This window comes from Salminus brasiliensis, chromosome 18, assembly GCF_030463535.1.
Source record: "Salminus brasiliensis chromosome 18, fSalBra1.hap2, whole genome shotgun sequence".
In the NCBI taxonomy this organism is placed as follows: domain Eukaryota; kingdom Metazoa; phylum Chordata; class Actinopteri; order Characiformes; family Bryconidae; genus Salminus; species Salminus brasiliensis.
The window spans coordinates 28054492-28077370 of NC_132895.1; the positions used below are offsets into that span (position 1 = coordinate 28054492).

General features: G+C 40.6%; 1 protein-coding gene across 5 annotated transcripts in view; it reads right to left on the minus strand.

Moving 5' to 3' along the window:
- Positions 1 to 22879, minus strand: part of rapgef6 (Rap guanine nucleotide exchange factor (GEF) 6) — a 96080-nt gene that overhangs the window by 61732 nt on the left and 11469 nt on the right. For 4 of the 5 annotated variants that reach the window (XM_072661688.1, XM_072661689.1, XM_072661690.1 and 1 more), the window contains exons 2-7: positions 22687 to 22757; positions 20876 to 20932; positions 19473 to 19556; positions 13224 to 13293; positions 4887 to 5030; positions 3793 to 3810 (exon numbers count right to left, since the gene is read on the minus strand). In XM_072661688.1, the coding sequence (XP_072517789.1) occupies positions 3793 to 3810; positions 4887 to 5030; positions 13224 to 13293; positions 19473 to 19556; positions 20876 to 20932; positions 22687 to 22757 (444 nt within the window). Of the gene's footprint in view, positions 1 to 3792; positions 3811 to 4886; positions 5031 to 13223; positions 13294 to 17290; positions 17857 to 19472; positions 19557 to 20875; positions 20933 to 22686; positions 22758 to 22879 lie in introns of those variants that run through there. The other variant, XM_072661691.1, reaches the window with a different exon arrangement.

Sequence of the window (22879 nt, forward strand, 5' to 3'; positions counted from 1 at the left end):
ACAAGCAATCTGAAATAGATTTGTTTACATAGTTTTAGAAGGTAGCAGCCCTGAAAGCCTAATCTTACATCCATTTATTGGACTACAAACAAGCTGATCGATTACATTTTGGGCTAAGGGGAAGCCTTACTTGCTTAGCCAACCTCTACTCAACTCTTGCACTACATGGGCACAAAACTTGGAGTACCTGAAGTAAATGCTGGGATGCAAGAACATCCTCAAGACATTACTAACCCAAACGGGGACACTGTAAATAAGATCTTCTACTTGGGACCAATATGTCCTAGAATTATTTCTGAAAATTGAAAAACAATGTATTGTACTGCAACAGCTCTTTTCAACGGTGCTTCCAATCCCCTACATACTGCACCAAAACATGACTAGATAAACACTTAGGTCACTGTAGGGAATAACCTTGTGAGGGTCACCTACGGTGAATCAGAATGATTCATGACATTCACGAGATGAGCGAGATGTAATTTATGTGTAGATGATTCACCACTGTAGGTGAATCAGCTGGCTAAAATATCACCTCTCAAAGTTGAGTAGGCACAATTTTGTGTGGACCACTACCTACAACTTCTGAAACATGACTACCATTGTGACAAAACCTGTGTACATGAGAAGTGACCGTCCACATTCTTCTTTATTTCAACACTTCTACAAGCTCTAATTTCTACACTCAAACAGAACTACAATGTGGCCATGCAGACACGCTTTGGTCTTCTCAAAGCCTGAGCTGAACTTGTCTCAAGCCTACTTCTGAGACTTTTGGAGATTGCAGATCTGTGCTTTCTTCATTTGACACTTACACTAAAATATCTATCCAATCGTGAGCACTCATGTGGAGCCGGAAATGTCTCAAGAGGAAGAGCGTCGACCCAGACGTCTTGCAGACTGACAGGAAATACACCACCACAGAGAAAGTTCCGGCCTGGGTCATCTTCTTCTGTTGCTCTCTCTCACTCACTAACTGAGCGGTTCTCAAGTAAAGTCTACCCGTTTCATCATCTATTCCATCAAGGCCGTTGTGCAACGAAAGTGAAATGAGCAAGACCGGAGGACATCAAGTAGTTGCTGCAAACATGAACGTCAAGTTTGAACAACCTTTGAACTTTCATGATTTGTGAAAACATGAGTAATGAACATTCTGCTTGTACAACCCTCAGCATCAGAAGGAATCTAAGTGTCTTCTTAGTGTCCTAGTGTGTCACGTCTATTGTAAAGGTAATACATACAGAAGGAGACTGATCCACTATCTGAGCACAGCCCCACAAAGACTCATTCAAACAATCTCAGCACAATGCTCAAAAAACACTTCAGTGGGTCTTTGCCTGGGCGCCAGTGGCTTTGTTCACACATAATCTGTGCCTCAGGTGATTCGATCACAAATGATGTGATCACACATTAATGCCGTCACTCTCCCGCTGCTTTTGCCATTCACACTACAAGAATAAGGAGTCTCCATCCACCTCCGAATGTGGTTAGTGAACAGATTACAAGGAGTCCTCGATAAGCACTGTATCCTGTTCACAGCCCAGTACTTGGTGCTGGCCACTTATGATCAGAACAACCAAGGCTCATGTTAATGCCAAGTGTGAAAAGTAGGTAGGCCTAAGGTAGAGAATGGATAAGGGAAGCAATCAAGATCTCAAACCAAAGGATTCTAAAGCCCAGAGACATCTCTAACTCTAGATCCAGTTTAACCATGCTATAGAAGACAATGTCTAAGGACAATTGTCATCTTCATAAGACAAAACCTATTGCTGATGACTTTCAAGTAATCCCATCAACTTGAATTCTCTGTATGGTGGCAGAACATTTTGATTCCTTTAAGCCATTGTTTCTTAAAAGAAAGCACCCCTCTCTGCTTGCAACATTGGGGAAAAAAAACATTTAAGCACCAATATTAACCTTGTGTTTCTACACATGCTGCTAGTGAGCGGGATTCCCCTGAAATGAACCTTGAGCAAAATCCCTGCAGACCAACAATGGCAAACCCCAGTCAAAATTAGGGAAGGTCCCAATCAAAGGTCATGACCACAAATAACAGTTAAGTTAAGTTTTTATTATTTTTTTTTTTTTTAAGAGCGCTGTACTTTATTTAGAAATGAATTTGATATGTTCTTTTTAACATGTGCTTCACAACCACACATTGATTCTACTAAAAACAACCTGATATTGGTTTATGTCCCCAATATCATCCTTAAAATATTTTGCCAATCAAGTATCCATGTAAAGGAATTTATTACAACATTTGTGGCGAATGGCGGCAAATGTACTTGTTTGTGACTTTGATATTCACTTCTGTACTGTACAGGTAATTATACAGGCAACAGTCTTTGGACACAACATTAATATCTTAAAATAAAATAGCTGAAATGAATGAATCATAAATGCAAGCCAGGTCTCCACGATAAGAAAAAAAGAAAAAAAATGATTTCAGTAAGATGCTAGTATACCGTGGACACTCAACAAGTTTGATGAATCAGCTCAAATGTGAGCTGTGTAACTCTAGTCATCCTTATTCGCTACATTATGCTAAGCCCATAGGAGTGTAACAATACAGAGAATATCATACTCTCGTTCACTGACTAAAAGATTTTCTTCAATTTGACTGAATTCATTCCCACTATGGACTGAGATGTGTCTTATGTACATTCTACTCAAACCTTATAAAAATCTTTATTTACATGCATAAGTAATCTAATCCAAAAATGGCGCACATGGGCAGAGTAGTACTTTGTGTACACACTGAATGAACTCTTAAAAGCTTGTTGTCCACAATCATCAAAACTGTTTCTACTTATACTACCATAAGAGTAAGAAGGTAAGACACTTTCTTTGTAAGCGGGAACTAGCCCAGCACTAACATTTTAGCTCATGGTTCTTGAATCATGGAGAAAAAAAAATATATATATATATTGTACTTTCAAAATGTTAACCCCTTAAACAGCCCGTCGGCAGGCCAAAAGCATTATTAAAAACTTCTATTACCAAAGAATAGCCCCACCAGTTTGTACAAAGGTCCCTGTAGTTACTGAATAATTCAACACTCATTACTGCTTTAATAAGGCACTCATAGTTGCTTGAAAATGTACTGAATCACATCATCACCTTACAGTATAGAATCTAATTGTGAATTCTGTGAATCAGCACACCCCTATATATCCATCACCATCAGCCGAACATTTTTCCAACCCAATCAAGAAGACCTGTATTCTTGTCCAACACAACTAAGCGAGGTAGATCAAAGGTAGATTTAAAGAAACAGACCAAGAACAAAACCAGGGCCTGGCTGCACCAGCTGTCCGTACATTCAAACGAAGGGTAGTTGTAACACAAGCTAGTAGCCACTATATATTCACGCCTACCCCTTGGCAGCTGGAAGTTGTGATGAATCCGACGAAAACCAAAATATGGCTTGTTTGGTTAAGAGAAAACCTACACCCTTTAGATAACTATGATCTCAATTTCGGTTCAGGAAACATCAAATTATGCTAATCACCAATTTACTTACTGATTTGGAGCACCAGTCTGGAGTATATATATATATATATATATATATATATATATATATATATATATATATATATATATATATAAGAAAGAAATATGTAAGAAATCTGTGCCAATTTCCATGGCAGTGTGTTGACTGACAGGTCACCATGACAGGTTATGTAAAAGCAACAATGTTACTTGTTATTTACTTGTTACTAGTTAAGACTGAATCTGTGGTGCAGCCACATTTAGTGAAACGGATAACTTTGATACTATTCGTTTTGCTTTTACCTGGTTGTCTGCATAATCCTGGAAGACAAGGAGGGCAGCAAAGGGTCATGGTGGATGGGAGGAGGAGAATGGGAAGAAACAGACAACAGAAATAAATAATCAGGCATGATATGTTTACATGAACACATCTGTCAGCTTAGACATGCTTTTCTCCTGAGAGCACACGCTCACATTTCAACAACTGTACGCATAAAGTTTGGCCAGTAATGTGAGGACAACTTTCCTCACACTTCAGAGTGCTGAGCTGGGGGTGGCGTAAGTTGGTGGAGTGAACTAACTGAAAAGGCTCCTACGGTGAAGCATGGGCAACACAGATTACTAAGAACTGTAACGGACACTCTCAAAATGGATGCTATCAGCAGGCGGGAAAATTTCCCCAGCGAGTTAAACGAACTAGTCATTACGGTGCACAGTCTCGGGTCTATGGGATGTGTTATTACTCAAGTAATATTTAAATAACATGAGAAAAAACACATAGCCAGAGAAGCTGGACACTATTCATTACCTGAGATTTCTTGCCTCTAAATAAAAGGCAAGGGGGTTGAGGAAGAGGGGCTTAATGTGGGGGAGTATATAAGTTAAATTCAACAAATAAAAAAGCCCATAAACAAATAACCACAAAAGAACAATCTCTGTAAAATAGGAGATCCCTGGACATATATGCACATATATAATTGGGCACATATTGTAAAATATATAATGTATACACATATGTAAGTGTCATAATTTGGACACGTGTATAATATATGGATAATACAAATATATGGATAATACAAATATATTACACACACATATATATATATATGCAATTAACATAAGAACATATATCATATGTTCTTTTGTTATATGGATTATGGGACTATATCCCATAGTCCAATATATTTCAAATAAGTTGGCATGTGTGTCACATATATTTATGTCAAAATACATCACAAATATATGCTGGATATAAAGGAATTCCATTCATTCTAACGTATGGCAACATATAGTTCAAATATGACTTACAGAGATATGTTCTGTATGGGATTACAGAACCAAACACCGTCCTGAACAAAGCAGAGGCAGTAACTGTAAGTAAAGTTCTGGCTACTTACAGTAGGTGAGCTGACGGGGTCCTGGCCGTCCGTGATCAGCTCGCGCTCTCCTCGTGGGTTAACTTTGTGAAAGCGCCGGCGCGAGTGCCGCTGGGAGCCATCTCTCTGCAGAGCCGCTTCCTCGCCGTCGCTCGCATTCTCCACCTGCAAGGTGCCAGAATCAGCCAGGTTCTGCGACTCCTGATTGAACATCCAGGACTTCCATATCACAGAGAGTCTGTGCAAGCGCAGCAAACTCATGGGGAAGGCATCGACACACACGGAGAGGCGAAGAAAAACGCGAGACTAACAAAACACAACACAAATGTGGAGCTGACTCTCGGCTGTCGCTGGAGACAAAAAGTCATTTTCCTTTTCGAGAGGCAGTCGACAGACCTTGCTGTGAGGCCATGGTTTCCTGCAGGAAGCCGCATAAACACACACACACACTCACACGCTCAAATATCCTCTTGAAGAAGAGGCTTTGAAAACTGCAGATTTGGGCTTTACAGTAAAAACAACAACTTCTTTCACGGTGCATTGTTATGGCTAGCATGCTTGTTTCTTTTATATCACATTAAGAGAGACTAATACAATGACCTGATATGTTACTATAACAAATAATTAGCAAAAACAAAACAAAAAAAGTTACATTGCAACGCTATTTATAGGAGTGAAGTGAAGGAAAGGTGCCATTAAAATGCATTTTTAAGCATTTCAGTCATTATTTGCTGTATAAATATGAACTTATTATTAATAAGTATGTGACTCTGAAAAATGCTTAAATGCAGTTCTACAAGCCTTATCCCCACTGCCAACCACTGTATAAGCAGCAGTGACGTATTCAAGTAAAGAGATGTGATACCAAGTGCGTCCCAATTCTGCTTTAAACTCTGCAATGCCTTAAACGCTCGCACCCCCTTTACTCACCCTTCGACAACTTCAGAAAAGTGTACACTTTAATGAGAAGCTGAGGGCTAAGGGCAAGAATTTGGAACAGGTCCTGCGACGGAACAGTTTTGTGGTTTTGAAACTGACCCAATTTTCAGCTTATTTTATTTTGCTTATGCTGGATTTTCTTTTGAAGGAGGAACAACAGTTTAAGGGTCATGGTATGTGACTGCCATGTACTGAACTTTCATTTACAGAAATGGATTGAAATGAAAAGTAAACAAGGATTAAAAACCAATAATAATAATAATAATAATGAGCTAAAACACCGTAAATGATACATTTCTTGGATGTTGTGTAAATTTGGCGTTACTAAAACCAAAAATGTCTCCTTTTCATTTGTCTACAGCATGATTCATCAGTAAAGTTTTGACCTTTGCAGCATTTACGCCAATTCAAATGACATTAAGCGTTGTTTTCTTTGCTTGCGAAGCGTGGGACGGTGAAGGGGGCATCAGTGACGGCAAACCAGCGAGGCAGGAGCCGCAAAGGACATGAAGCCAAACGAAGAGAAAACATCTGGGTCTAGACTGCAACTTGGTCCTCGCCTGCCCCCGCCCACTCTTACAGTAACGCTTGCAAATCTCTGCCAACTCAAACCAACTTTTTCCACCACCTTTTTTTTTTTTTTTTTTTTTTTTTACAAATCACAGCTGAAACCTAACACATGGGTGAACACTGTCACTGTTGCCGGTACCTGGAGTACCTTGCAACCTGCAGCAACAGCACAAGTCCGGGCCTCGCCATACAGAATTTCTTCCTTGAGTGGTTTTATCATAATGCTTACCGTTAACCCTTTGAGTCTTAAAGGCCTGTACATGACCCAAACGTGTATTCCTAACTCTCAAACAGCATAAGGTATAAGTTTCATAGTAGATATTGAAGACATTTAAAGACATTACTGAATCATTTATTAGTTGTTACTGAATCATTTACAGGCATTACTGAATTACTTATTGTCATTACTGGACCATTTATAGTTGTGACTGAATCATTTATAGCAGTTACTGAATCATTTATATCAGCTATTAAATTATCTATAGTAGTTACTGAATCATTTATAGCAGTTACTGGATTATTTATATCAGCTATTAAATTATCTATAGTAGTTACTGAATCATTTATAGCAGTTACTGGATCATTTACAGTCATTACTAAATCATTTATATCAGATATTGAATTACAGTGGGGAAAAAAAGTATTTAGTCAGTCACCAATTGTGCAAGTTCTCCCACTTAAAAAGATGAGAGAGGCCTGTAATTGACATCATAGGCAGATTTCAACTATGAGAGACAAAATGAGAAAAAAAATTCTGAAAATCACATTGGCTGATTTTTAAAGAATTTATTTGCAAATAATGGTGGAAAATAAGTATTTGGTCACCTACAAACAAGCAAGATTTCTGGCTGTCACAGACCTGTAACAACTTCTTTTAGAGGCTTCTCTGTCCTCCACTCATTACCTGTATTAATGGCACCTGTTTGAACTCGTTAACAGTATAAAAGACACCAGCCCACAACCTCAAACAGTCACACTCCAAACTCCACTATGGTGAAGACCAAAGAGCTGTCGCAGGACACCAGAAACAAAATTGTAGACCTGTACCAGGCTGGGAAGACTGAATCTGCAATAGGCAAGCAGCTTGGTGTGAAGAAATCTACTGTGGGAGCAATAATCAGAAAATGGAAAACCTACAAGACCACTGCTAATCTCCCTCGATCAGGGGCTCCACGCAAGATCTCAGCCCGTGGTGTCAAAATGATCACAAGAATGGTGAGCAAAAATCCCAGAACCACACGGGGGGACCTAGTGAATGACCTGCAGAAAGCTGGGACCAACGTTACAAAGGCTACTGTCAGTAACACACTACGCCGCCAGGGACTCAGATCTTGCAGTGCCAGACGTGTTCCCCTGCTTGAGCCAGTACATATTCGGGCACATCTGAAGTTTGCAAGAGAGCATTTGGATGTTCTGGAAGAGTATTGGGAGAATGTCTTATGGTCAGATGAAACCAAAGTAGAACTGTTTGGTACAAACACAACTCATTGTGTTTGGAGGAGAGTGAATGCTGAGTTGCATCCAAAGAACACCATACCAACTGTGAAGCATGGGGGTGGCAACATCATGCTTTGGGGCTGTTTCTCTGCAAAGGGATTAGGACGACTGCTCCGTGTACATGAAAGAATGAATGGGGCCATGTATTGTGAGATTTTGAGTGCAAACCTCCTTCCATCAGCAAGGGCATTGAAGATGAAACGTGGCTGGGTCTTTCAGCATGACAATGATCCCAAGCACACTGCCAGGGCAACAAAGGAGTGGCTTCGTAAGAAGCATTTCAAGGTCCTGGAGTGGCCTAGCCAGTCTCCAGATCTCAACCCCATAGAAAACCTTTGGAGGGAGTTGAAAGTCCGTGTTGCCTGCCGACAGCCCCAAAACATCACTGCTCTCGAGGAGATCTGCATGGAGGAATGGGCCAACATACCAGCAACGGTGTGTGCCAACCTTGTGAAGACTTACAGAAAACGTTTGACCTCTGTCATTGCCAACAAAGGATATATAACAAAGTATTGAGATGAACTTTTATTATTGACCAAATACTTATTTTCCACCATTATTTGCAAATAAATTCTTTAAAAAAAATCAGACAATGTGATTTTCAGAATTTCTTTGTCTCTCGTAGTTGAGGTCTACCTATGATGTCAATTACAGGCCTCTCTCATCTTTTTAAGTGGGAGAACTTGCACAATTGGTGACTGACTAAATAATTTTCCCCCCACTGTATCTATAGTAGTTACTAAATCATTTACAATTGTTAATGAATCATTTATAGCAGTTACCGGATAACTTATACTTCATACTGAATCATTTAAAGTCATTAGCAAACCATTCATAGTAGTTACTAAATCATGTATATCTCGTAGCGGTTACAAATTTATTTATAGTAGTTACTGGACCATTTCTAGTAATTACTGAATCATTCATAGCTCTGACTGAAGGATTTCTACTGAATACTTCATAGAAGTTACTATTTCTTTAAAAAATGTAATTGAATCAATAACAGCAGTTACTGAATCATTTGTAGCAGTTGCTGAATTACAGCAGTTACTAAATCCTTTACAGGCATTACTGAATTCTTTATAGCAGTCGGTGGATCATTTATAGAAGTTAGTAGATCATTTATAGTAGGTGCTGCATCACTTAGTAGTTATGGAATCATTTTATAGATCTTTTATAGCTGTAACTGAATCATTCAGAGCAGCTACTGAATGCTGACAATTAAAACTTAATGGATAAGTAAGTAGCTAGATAAATAAGTAAGATATGGGTTTGGGAAAGAAGTCTTAGTGTGGAACACAGGGAATGGGAATGGTGTTTTGCTGTGGAGGCATATAAGAAAGGGGCTCTTTTTTGAGGAGCTGTCATATCAAAGCAGTATAGCTATCCATCAGGGGAGGACATCGGATCAGGGAGAGGGAGGGGACGAAAGAAAAATGACGGGAGCAGCTCCTTCCTTATTAGACCATCCATAACACACACACACACACACACACACACACACACACACACACACACACACACACACACACACACACACACAGAGAAAGAGAGAGAGAGACAGAGAGACGGGCACTGCCAGTCAAAGGTCTTGCTCACCGTTTTCTCTGATTCATATTAAGTAAGAAAAAATACCTTTTTGCATGACTGAAACCAGAAACCTCTATTTACCTTAATTTCATCAATGCCAATTCTCCCCCTCTAGCTAGGACTACCCCAATCATGTGATTTCTGGCTGTCCATAATCATCTGGGAGGGTCAGCGCTTGTACTTGCATCCGTCCAACTGCTGATAAAACACATCATCTCTGAACATATGAATACGCTTGGAGGATACCTCTAATTTCGGTTACGTCAGCTAACAGGCACTCACATTACCTAGCATCAAGCTGACTGGGTGGGTAAGGTGACCCTGCCTCGCCTCCATCAGAGAGAGCAAGAGCAAGCGCGAGCAAATTAAAGTTTGTATTTATTGAAGCGGTGTACGTGAATTAAACTCCCCAGCTGTAAGGGTTGCCCAGTAGCAAAAAAAGAAATAAATAAAATAACCAATAATAAGCAGAACTTATCTTTACATTTATATTAAGCAGACACTCTTATTCAGAGCGACTTACAAAAGTGCTTTGCTATGTACTCAAGAATAACCTCAGCTAGTTTGAATAGTTTCTTGCCTCTTCCCTCCCCCACCTTTATAAAACGAAAAATTGTATTCTCAGGTAAAATAACAGGGTGGTAAATAGGCTTGTAAAACTGCATCTGAGCATTTTTCACCCCAACAAAGCCACATAATTGCTATTTATACCTATTTAACAACTTCAAATACTTGAATGCTTTCAATAGCAGCTTTAAAAGACATTACAAAAAGGATCATGCCTTTACACTTTTTAAAGAAATGTATCTATGCTAGCATGTACAGGTCAAATCCTGCACACACACACACACACACACAAAGTGTACGTGAAAACATGCAAAGCTTAAGAGAGTGGCGGCTGGTTTGTTTACGTGACTATAGCAGCTAGGTTACCACACAGCACAGGGTCATCCAAGATAAGGAGATTTGGAGGTTCTGCTCTATTCATTTCCTCTTGTGTAACAGAGGACAGCGATTTTTCTGTGGCTTTGAGTAGAGTGATGGGGCACAAATCCTCTCCTAAGCACCTGTTTATCCTAATTCCTTTATCTATTCAAGATAGGGATGGTCAATTAATCGAAAATAAATCACAACAAGTCATGCAGTCAATCTCTAATCGCTTCATTTTTTGTCATACTACCACATCTGGAGTCACGTGACTCACATGGAGGAGAACTTAACTTGTGTAGCCTGTACAAAAGTAAAAAGCTGTGTCAATAATTTATTGAAATAATAATTCCCTCATCCTAATCGAGGTAAATTGTTCAATTAATTGTGATATCAATTTGAGGTCATATCACACAGCACTACTTCATGCACTAGCTTAAAATGATGGTACAAGCTGTTTTCTCCTCCTTTTTGATCGGATGTACACATTCCACCTAGCCCATAAGAATGAATGGGGTGCAAAGGTTTGCACTTATGACACATACACAAGAAAAACCCAACCAACCACATGGGGTACCACAGCAATCACCTAGCAACACCTGAGCAACTACCTGAAACACCACATCAAGTACCTTGCAACATTTAGCTTAGGGCATGTACCAAACACCCTTAAATTAGCAGCCACAAAACCTTTGATCCTAGCATGCGGTCTAAATATAGACGCGTTTCTAACTTAACATTTAGTTCTAAGATACTAGACATAAGCTGTGGCCCAACAACTCTGCTCATACCTGGGTACCATATGCATGAGAAATTCCAATCTGGTTTCAGACCCAGACATAGCCCTAGTGATGATTACAAACTATCTCCTTCCTGCCTCTGATCAAGGTTACGTATCCTTATTAGCTGTACTCGACCTCGGTGCAGACTTTAGTACGATAGATCACACGTGGTCCAAATCATATCTAATTAAACGATACCATTTCTTAAAGGTAAAAGATTTATCTTTAAATTATCCAAAAGTGAGATAAGGAGTTCCACAAGGCTCTATTTTAGGACCACTATTATGTCATGTTAACATGTGCCACTGGGCACAGTTATGAGCAGCAACTTAACTGCATTCATGCAAATATGCCATTGTCCAAGTTTGCTTGAAAATATGAAATTCCACACACATGTCCTGCTTACAGTAAAGTCAAAACCTGAGTTAAAGCCTATTTATGTACTTTCATATTATGACCTTGTAAAAAAAATAAAAATAAATATATAATATATAATATATATATATGTTATTTCATGTTATTTCTTCTTTCTTCTCTGTCTCTGTTCTTTATTAAGTAATAATTATGTAAAGCTGCTTTATGACGACAACAGTTGTAAAAAGCGCTATACAAATAAATTTGACTTGACTTGACTTGACTATATATATAATAAAATAAATAAAAATACAACAACTAATGAGGTCCAGAGTAGATCACTGTTTACATCAGTGGGGGCCTGTTTGGTGGACTGAAGGGTGAGACGAGGATGAAAATCACGACAGCCAACAGCAAGTTTACATAACCAAATTTCCTGACATGCAGTTCTCCGGGCTTTCTGAGAAAGCTAATCAGCAACTTGATCAAAACACTGGGCTTTTAGTTTCTGAGAGCCTTGTTCATGTGCAGAATGATAGCCATCACAAGACAAATTATAATGTCAGCACCTCCAACAGAGCGCAGTGGACAGCAACCCAGGACCAATAATCAGCAAACTAACAGAAGCAACAGCAAAAAAGGAAAGATCGAGTCCTCTTCAGCCTCCACTTTAACAAGCTGTATGAAGCAGCTGGACATATTGGCAGTAATTCTCACTTGTCTTATCCTCTGCAAACTATAGAACACTGATCATCCATAATATCAAGCCAATAAACAATGTTAATATCATTGATGATCCAGTTACAACAGCACCTGTCGATGTGTGGGACATAATAGGCAAGTGAACAATCAGTTCTTGAAGGCAAAGTGTTGAAAGCACGAAATATTGGCAAAAGTAAGTATCTGAGATACTCTGACAAGGGTCAAAATGTGATGAGTAGACATACTTGGCGAGAACATCTGTGTACCCATTTATGCTGGGGTCAGTACCTACCAAAACTGATCCAAGGAGGGACAACCGGTAAAACAGTGACAAGGTCATGGACACCACATAGGCACAAGGTTCACTGACGCAAGCCATGGAGGTCCCACTTCACAACTTACAGGACTTGAAGGATCTGCTGCTAACATCTTGGTGCCAAATACCACAGAACACCTTCAGAGGCCTTGAGGAGTCCATGCCTCAACAGGTCAGAGCTGTTTAGGTGGCCTGGGGGGACTTAGGCAATATCAGGCAGTTTATTCATACTGATATATACTGTGAAGAGCCTTTCCTTAAACAAGGCCATCCATCAACACTGTGTTTTACAGAGCTTGAGAGAGAAGGACAGATGGAAAATTAGGTCGCTCCTCACCTGTTTACTAAACTCTCCCTCACTGCCATTCCTATGGTGCATCATTCTGATAAGGCAGATTTGGCTGGTATGCATAACAGCAGGTTCCAGCTTGGTGGGGCCTATGATTCTCAAAACAGGTCCTGCTGGACTGATGTTAACAAGCAGTCTATCTAGTATATCTTCAAGAGGTTGTCTAAAGAATGCAACCCCATCCCCGCATGTTTCCAGTTAAGGTACAACTTTAAAATAAATAAATAAATAAATAAATAAATAAATAAATACATAAATTCATTCCAAACCACTGAACAGTAGTGTATATTTACCTTTCATTCTCCTGTCAACTGATAGAAGGGTCTACTCACCACAATCATCTCTGATGGTTCCAAAGTGATGCATTCACAGCCTCGTCTCCCCCCTCGTTGCTTGCCAAAGCTAAAAAGAGGAACGGAACATGAGCAGGTATCAAACCGAATGGGTCATTGTGAGCATTTACAGCAAGCACACAGAGAATGCAACATAAGCACTGAAAGCTTATAGTTATAGTACTACTTCTTCTGCTGCAGGTTGTTGGGCCTGACTGTGCGACTCGGGATTATATTCAGCATTTTGATCAGATGTACGCTTTCCTGTCTAGCCCATGAGAAGGAATGGAGAGAAAATGGTTTGTCCTTATGCTTGCTTTGCTCGCATTTGCTTATTATATAAATAAAACAGAAACACACAACCCACCACCCAGCATCACCTAACCTGAGATGCCATAGCAATTACCTTGCAACATTATAGTCCCCATCAAGCAATACCATAACCATACCCAGGTCGCAAACACTGAATACCCTGGTATAATATGTCCATAAATACATCAACCTTAAATATGGTTGACAGGACACTATGATTCAGAGTGAGGTAAACGGTTTTGAGTTTTTAGAATTTTACCTGCCACTTCCATCAGCCATATCATCATCATCATCAGTAACCCAGTGACCCAGTTCCACCGGTAGCAACATAAGCCCATGTCGTTACAGTGCCGCCACCATGTTTGACAGATGATATGAAATGCTTTAAATCACGAACCTTTTTTTCTATCCTTCTCCATTAATCAGGTGAATCTTCGTTTTATCTGTTAAAATCACTTTTTCCAATTTTTTTTAATGGATGTCTACTAAGACCATTTGCCTAAAATGATCACACTCCTTTTAGTCACAGTCTCTAAAATGAGACTCGATTCTAAATGTACTTTGTTTAGAGCACTTTTTAAACTTTATAGTCTTTAACATCTTACAGTCCAGTCGGACTGACTCAGTTCCTTAACTCAACAGCCAGACCACTTATTGTGTGTGTGTTAGCATTAGCCTCCTCCTCCTGGTTTAGAACCAAAGAAAGGAGCATGGTTATCTCGCTGGTAGAACATAGCACTTCCACCATAGTTTGATACAGTCACAGGATCAGATCGAGACATCCCTGGTTCACCTCACCTTCACTTTAACCTCATTTCCTTCTTCACACTGTAATTCTGAAAGCAGCGCTGGCAGCAAGCAAATTCGGCCAAAAATATTCACGCTCCAATTAATGCCATAAAAGTAAGGGCTCAGCACCCTGGAAAACTCCTTCATGACGAGGTGTGTAATTACAACAAGAGGACGAGGACTTGCTTTTCACTCTTCAGAAACAGAGAAGCCCTGAAGATGAAACAGGAATTCTTTCATCCTATCAATTTCGCAAATCGTAATTAAATCAGATGCACTTACGATAAAAAGGCACCAAAAACGAAGTGTCCCTTGATTTTTATGCGGGGTGACAAAGCCGTGACAAAAGGTAGCCAATTCCCAACCAGGACAAAATGCCAATGCGTTCAGTGAATTTGCATGAAAACCCCAGGTTCTTTCCAGCAGGCCGTGCAAACTCTGTGCAACACCGTGCAAAACCCTCCTCGCTGACCTCAGCTCACACCCTTGAGAAAACACAACAAATGCTGTGCTCGGAATGCCCTCCCCAGAACAGTGGGATGGCATTAGCATCTGACTGAATATCAATTTCCCCTTCAGAATTCCGGCGAACTCGCAGTGCAGGCTTGTCCTCATTCTGTTTGGTGGAGTTTGCAGAAGATTGCCCGAATGAGCCAGGTCAGTCTGGCACTTTGACAACGCTTTACACTTCACCGAGGCTGGCCCCGGCTGTCAGCTGAAGGTGAAGAGAGGCTGCCAAGCGTTTTCTGCACGCTTTCCCAACAGGAGCTAATGTACTCTCCACTCTCCCGTCTTCTGTCCACAGCACCAACCCGCCTCAGCGCCTCTAGAGCGTAGACAGGCGCAGTCTGCATCAGTTCATCCAGTGGTGCGGACAACTTAAATCCGGAAAACTACAGTCATTTGTCGTTTTCGCACTTGCAGAGGAGGACAGAGAAAAAATTCAGCAATGCTTTCAGTGCTGTGTTTTAACAGTCAGGGCCAAAAGTATTTGGACAATGACAAATTTTCTTTCACTTTGCCTTAGTGCACCACCACGAATGATTTGAAATGAAGCAATCCAAAGGTGATCCAAGTAGACTTTCAGCTTTAATTCAAGGGGATTAATAACAGTATTGCACTGTATAGCTCTATATCCTTCAGAATTCATCCTGCTGCTTCTTTCAGCATAAATATGCATTAAATATGTAAACCCCCAGCTGAAAGCTCCACTCATTATGTGTCATTTCAATTCTGAAACTATGCTAACGTTGCTAATGTATCTGTGGAATCATTAAGAATTAAACTTGCCATTTTTGACTGTTTATTGATCACGCTGCTGAGTTCCATGCAGCGGAAGATGGAACACTGCAGCAGACATGCAGGGCCACCCAAATACTTTGAACTTTTGCAGAATGCACTTCGGCCAAGACAAACTAGCCCTTCATGTTGGAGGGACTTTCATGCATGTTAACTGCCCTCCTGTTGGCTGTGCTGAAGCCAAATGAATAGTTCTGAGGAATGCTGTAGACCATTAAGCGCTCTGGTGAGTGGTGAAGGCATACAGCAGAGTGACTGTAGGAAAGTGCTATAGAGGTGTGTGTGTGTGTGGGAGACTGCGTTTGTGCCGCTGGCGTCCTTGTGCGGTGTGTAAATGTGACCGATACAGAATTGATTCTGTTCATCTATTAGCCATTCATGCCATAACAGAGCCTCCACCATGTTTGACAGATGACGTGAAATGCTTTGGCTCCTAAACCCTCCCTTGCCTTCCCAAGTTAATCTTGATTTCATCTGTCCAAAGAACCTTGTTTTAATCTAGGCAAGCTTTGGATGTGTCCCAGCAGGGCCTTTCTGTTTTTTGGTGTTACCAGTGATTTGCATCTTTGAAGTAAGCCCTCTTTGTTTACACTCATGAAAGCATGTTTTGATGTTCTGATTGTAGACCTTGACAATGATGCACTCAAGGCTGCGTTCTGTGATCTTTCAAAAAGCCATGAAAGCGAAACCATTTACATATTCTTAATTATGTCCCCCCCATACATACTTTTATTTCTGCATCAAAAAATTAAAATTAAAAAATATAATAAAATAAAAAAAAGCACACCTAAACATACCCTGTGATTTGTGAAAAGCTACCTATTTAAGTCTTAACCTTCGTAATAAGGACTTCAAGTGGACAAGCAGACTTCTTGGGGAAAAAAAGAAAGCACCTCAAAAACTCCAGCAGAGGCAAATGGCATTGCAATGTAAGTACTCAGAAGCTGCAGAACTTCGTAGCGGGGTTTCCACCAAATAAAGCTTCACAAGAGCTAGATTCAACTTCCTTCCTAAAAGAAAAACTTCCTCCGAGAAGCAAAGATGAAGCTAATCGAAGCCATAACAGGGTCAAAAACTGACTGCATGACAACAGGAGAAGTGAAACAGCTGAGCCGAAGTTCCTCACGCAGTCGACAATGTAAATTGGGCGTGCTGGTCGCAGTTTTTTGGAAAGGCTCGGTTCAGCTGCTTTGTTTAATGGCCATACCTCCATGGCAACACACAGACTGCTGACACTGGAGTCGAAAACCACAAACCACAATCGGCATGTTATTGTATGTTCAGCTAAAGCTAGTGTGTCTGTATGTCATGTTTCTGAGGGACGCACTTCAGCAGAAGACAGCACTGTAGTGAACAGCAAGCGTTCTCCTGACTCCTGAGTGTTCACACCTTTTCTCCAAAACTGAAACAATTCCACAGGGTTTCTAAGAAACTGAACAATCCTGATTTCTGGCCACGCATTTACAATGGGGAATAAGACTCCTGGAAAAGATCTTTATGTCTGAAACTGCAGTAAACCAAGGCCCATGCAAATTCAGGCTCAGGAAACACCAGATCTACCAGAAGATTCGAATAAATCTTAACCCAGGAAAACAGCTGTGGTTTCAGAAGTCAAAACATAGTACGGCAAACAGATCAGGGTTGTTAGAAAGGCATTAATTACTCACAGTTTGGCTTGAGGCGTCGCACTCTGACAACAGGTGTACTCTAAGAGCAAAACTGAGTAAAGGGTAACCGAATGTTGTTATTCTATAATCCCGTGGCCAAGGCATGAGGTCCTCTGCAGCGTAGGTTCCACTCGTCAAGTCAGGTCATTGAAAAGTCGTTCAAAAACCCCACTGCTTTCTTTTCCTGTTCTCTTTTAGCGGGACACAAGAACAACAATGTTGCCCGACCAGTCGTGGGGAATTTAAAAAACATCCAAAACATTTGAGCAGTCACAAGCCAGAGCTTTCAGAATTCAAAGTCTCTGAGAACAGCAGGCAATCCTCAAAACATCCTTTAACGCCAGGTCCAAAAACTGAAAGGTCCACCCCAAAAACAGACCAAAAAGTTCCACAAAACGCAAATAAGAGGAGAAAAATAAAAAAATTATCCTGGAAAGGTAATGATCCACGTTGCCCGAATTTCCCGGTCTTTCTCTTGTCCTGAGTCACAGTTTCTGTGTATCCAGTGGGTCTGCAGGGCTGTGGAGGGAGCGCATTTCCTGCCTGGATGTGCTCATGGGCTCCAGCTGCTTACAGAACACATGGCTAAGTAACCGTTCAGCCAGGAGTTCCGCATTCCAGGCCGCCCACTGACCCTCCCCCTCACTCCAAACACCAAAACAGCCCTATGGCAAGAACCCCCACCCTGCCCCCCGTCACCAGAAACACACAACGTTTCCCACTTCAGGCACTGGTGCTTGTCTGACTTCTCTTTTCCCACCATCGCTTAACCTCAGTATAAAGCAGGCAGAAAGTGGAACAGAACTGAACAGCACTCTTGAAGTGTCTCTACAGTGCAAATCCTGCAATAACTTTATAAAATAACTGTAATGCATGTGATGACCAATTCAACTAGTCTATGGACCATTACAATGGCCATCCAATGCAATGCAAAGGGGAAAAAGATCATTTTTTAAAATAAATAAAATACAAAAAACTTGTATTTTCAAAATTTCATGTTGAACGGACCAATAGAAATTCTCCAAAATTACTTGGAATATTTTTTTTCCTTTAATAAATATATATGTTTATATATACACACACACACACACTTATGTCTAAAATGGTCATAAGGCTAACCTGAACAGATCAATGAGTGCCAAAATCTCTGGAAACTCTACTGAAGTGTCTGGGAATCCTCAGACATCTGCACTCAATAAAGCAACACGCCCCTCACGATTGGCTGCAAAGAGGCGTCACCTGACAGCAACGGAACCTAAGCCCTCTCTTAGGGAACAGGAGAGTATGCTCGTACACTGGCCGGTTTCTGTCTCCTTCCCCTTCATTTGCAACGGTGTTCTAACGGCATGCCACACAATAACATAAGGGGCCATAAGCTCCACTTGTGAAGCCTGAACACCAGCCTTGATCTAATACAACATCATCAGAATCAACATCACAGCAGCAGCTTGAAGCAGAATGCAGAAAGTCTTAAACTGGAATTACATTGACAAAGCCCTTCAGCGGTTCCACCTCACATACACACAATTTGAAAAAGTCCAAAAGTCCAAAATTGTCTTATCTATTGCAAAACAGGCATCAGGGAACATATCTGGAACTATTAATATGCGTAACCTAGCTTTTGAAGCAGCATTATGTAGCAGCTTCAAAATCATGTTGTCATCATGTTACCTAAAATCCTCTAAAATTACTCTCGGACTCCAGTCACAATTCCGTATCTCTCAGCTTGTCCAGAAATGCATGTGTAACGTGTCCATTAGTGGTGGTTTAAAGCACTAATTCCACTTCCTGACTGAAGGGGGAGCCCAACAGGTGTAAACGGCCCTCCATTTTGGTTCAGCAGTTTCACAAACCAGATAACGCGCAATCAAAACTACTACAAGCCCAAAAGAAAAGGTGACCAGGTCATAGTCATAGGACACACAGCCAGAGTCGCAGGGCTAGTGGTCGGGGACGTGTATTTGCAAATGTGTCAAAGTTCCCCAAAGTTGAACTGCAGAAGTTGCAAGGCTAAGTTTATTCACCCGTACGCGTAATTCGGCTGTTGGGGCCGAACACATTGAAATGAATGGAATTTTGCACAGACAAAATGTGAAAATGCACAGACAAATGGACAAGTAATGCAGCCTAATTTCAAAACCATGCCCTGTTAAAGGCTTACTACAACAGCAAAGGTACATACCAACATCGCGCCAAGTACATGTGCTCCTTCACGAAGACGGATCCAGAGAGCAGTATGTACCAGCATGTGGAAATGTTATCAGGGCTGAAAGAGAGACACACGACAAGCTGTTAAACTGGAGTGGTACTACATGTCTGCATATTCAATTGCTGCTGGGGGGAGGAAGGGAAAGAGGGGGGGGGGGAGACACGCCTCTCTTACAGCCATTAAGTGCCCTTTTTTCTGGAGCGCCTAAATGTACTTCTGTAGACCTACAGGAGGATCCTTGTCAAGCTCACTTCAGTCTGGTCTTCTCAGTGAGGCATACTAGATATTTGTGCAGAACTTGGCTATAGCAATACTAGCAATGTTATTGCTAATGGGGGGGGTGTAGGAGAGGGCACTTTCTGCTTTAACGGAAGATGCACTTAACAAGCCATTTACTAAATAGGCCAACTGTGTGGCAGCTTCGCTAATAATTTCACCATCCATTATAATAGAGAAAAATGTAATCTCTAAATGTTGGTGTCAGAATGGCTGGTTTGTGAATTTCTAGGACTGCTAATCTCTTGGGATTTTCATCCCAGTATTGCTGCATCCCTCTATGTCCACAATTTCGAAGGGCTACGTCCAGCATGCTGATGCACCATTTCACAAAGTCTCAAACTAGGTTTATGAACATGGCAATGTTCTTCATGTGCATTCCCTTTCACTGAATCCCAACCCAGTAGAACATCTTTGGGATGTGGCAGAACGGGTGATTTGCAGATACAAAATCTACAGGAACTGCGTGATGCAATGGAAGATGTCTTCTTCATAACATGAAGAACTGAGGCTTTTTTTTGAGGGCAAAAAGTATTAGTACTCAGTATTAGCTTAGTCTTTCTAATAAATTGCTTCATAAGTATATAATACTGGATTTATGGGTGCCTGAGGTGGGTGCAATTAACTGCAATAGTTGTTTTCATGAGGAATCTCGATCGTTTTCAGATGCTCTGTTAAATGCTTATAATGTCTTCAGAGCTGAGACCGCTTTTCAGTCTAATTGGCCGTGGCACAGTGCATTCTGCTAGGTATCACCCAGGATGGCAGTTCCAGTTCAACAAGACCAATAAACCAGAGCTGTGCTACTTATTAATCATTTGGAATAATGAACCGAGTGCAGCAGGTTCTGAAGAGTATTAATCTCCTGCACTTGCTGGAAAACTCAGCCGTTGTAGCGCATTACTATTCTCGGGCATTAATCAATTTCAATGCGTAAGTGATTAATCTTTTGGCAATAGTGATAAAGTTTGTTATGACAAATCCAATAATGGAGGTCGCTCAGTGCTGCAGTAAGCGCTTTAAGCCAGGGAGAAACGACGGAGTGCAGAAGAGAAAGAGCGAGAGGCAGTGAGAAGAAAGCTGTTTCCTGGAGCACTTACTAGAACAGGACGTGGTTAGCTTCATAGCGTTCGTACCTGGCAGTCGTGCACATTGACCTGCAAGCACAAAGATAAGGCTTTTGGAACTCGGGTAAAAGCACAGGGTCATTACCTGTTCAGTTGGGAGGGTGTGATGGTATAACGCAGCTTCACATGGCATCCTGCCTGGGCTTTTTAGGGAAAGTGCAATGTGTAGCATGAGGCCACACGGACTCAGGACTGAGAAGGAAAGAACCTGACCAGGTGTTCGTGATGTAAACATTTTAAGAACACCTGCAACTGCAAACATGTGCAACTGCAAACGTGAGCACTGGGAGCTGCCTATTTATCTAAACAGCCTGACAAGAAGTTGGGGACAGCCATTACTTTGAACTTAAACGAGAACTCTGTTTGCAGCAACGTGTTAAATACATACCAGAGCCGGATCCACAAAAGCTTAAAGACTTACAAAGAATCCTATGATTAATTTCTTAAGATTTTCTTGTTGTAGAGACCAACAGTTAGGGCTGTGCATTGCGCCTATAAAAAGTATTTGGACGTTTCCCCCTTTTAGCACTTATAAATGGAATCATGGTCAATTCAAATTATAGTTTTATACAAGCAATCATAGGTGTCTTGGTGGCCTCTCTAGTCTCCTTTTAGCACAGTCACTCAGTTTGTGACATGTGCCATATTTGTTCCTTTTCTTAATGATGGACTTAAGTGAACTCCAGTGCATCTGACTTCGATTTGTTTATCTCCAATACGGCTTATCCACTTTAATAACCCTTTCTCAGAGTTGCGTGAAGTGTTCTTTTGTTTTCATGGTGTATTTGTAGCCAGGAATACTATGTAACTAGTGATTGGACCTTCTAGACAGGTGTCTTTATACTACAATCACTTGAGACACATTTACTGCACTCAAGTGATTACCATTTAATAACTGTGAGACTACTAGCACCAATAGCCTGGACCTCTGTTGAATTAGGTCAGTCACTTTAAAGGGGCTGAAAATGTATGCAGTTCTTACAAATCAATACAAAAAGCCCAATTGCATCAACCACAATTTCATATATAAACAGAATAAAAGGGGGAAATATTATAGACCCTATATCACAACACAGGGGTTAGAAATATATTGCCATACATTGCAATACTGTAAGAATGGCGATACACTGCTATTTTTTTAATAAAATTTTAGGAAAACTGTCATAGTATAAAATTCCCCCATATAAAGAAAACATGACTTGTTATTTATTTAGAACAGTGGGATCCCAGGACCTGTTCGTGAACACTGTCGGGCAGCCAAGAAAAGCGCTAGGTCTCAAGCTTCATCACACCAGTTAAAACACGTTGGTGCTGGTCAACATAACTTAGGAGTAATGAGGAAAAAAGGCTTGGGATTCGACCTCGCAAACCCATGGCCTGCAGTACAATTAACAGTAGAATAACACGTTTAATTACTAATAAAATTCTCAGTGAAATCGTATGTATGAAAGTTGCTTTTGATGAAAATGACACTGACTAGTTCTCACCAAAGGTTTAAGCAAATTGTTGCTTTTGCAAAAATGTAAGAAATTCCCTTTTAAAAGAAAGCAAAGTGTCCGAAAACTTTTGATAGGGTCAGTTTAAATTGTGTGTAGTTGTTAAGTCTTTTTAAGGAAACACTTTTTATCCACAATAAGAGATGTTTGTATTTGCAATAAACTCTGACCCAGTAAATTAATACAAATCAAGAATTAATTAATAATTCAGTTATACTATTATCAACAAGATTTAATACACCCAATATATATCAAATAAAATAGCAGAACTGAGAGAATTCATCTCACCGAAGTTGGTGCTCCCTGAGGTGAGAGAGAACGTCCATGTGGTAGAGGTGACAGTAGATGTTGTTCAGATCCTACAAAAATTACAGAAGAAGGACAAGGACATTTATGGGTAGGTCAGGGTGAAGTTCCCCATTTAATGCCACATGAGGTCATGAATGACATGCTTTCTGAAACAAAATAAACACTGTAGATT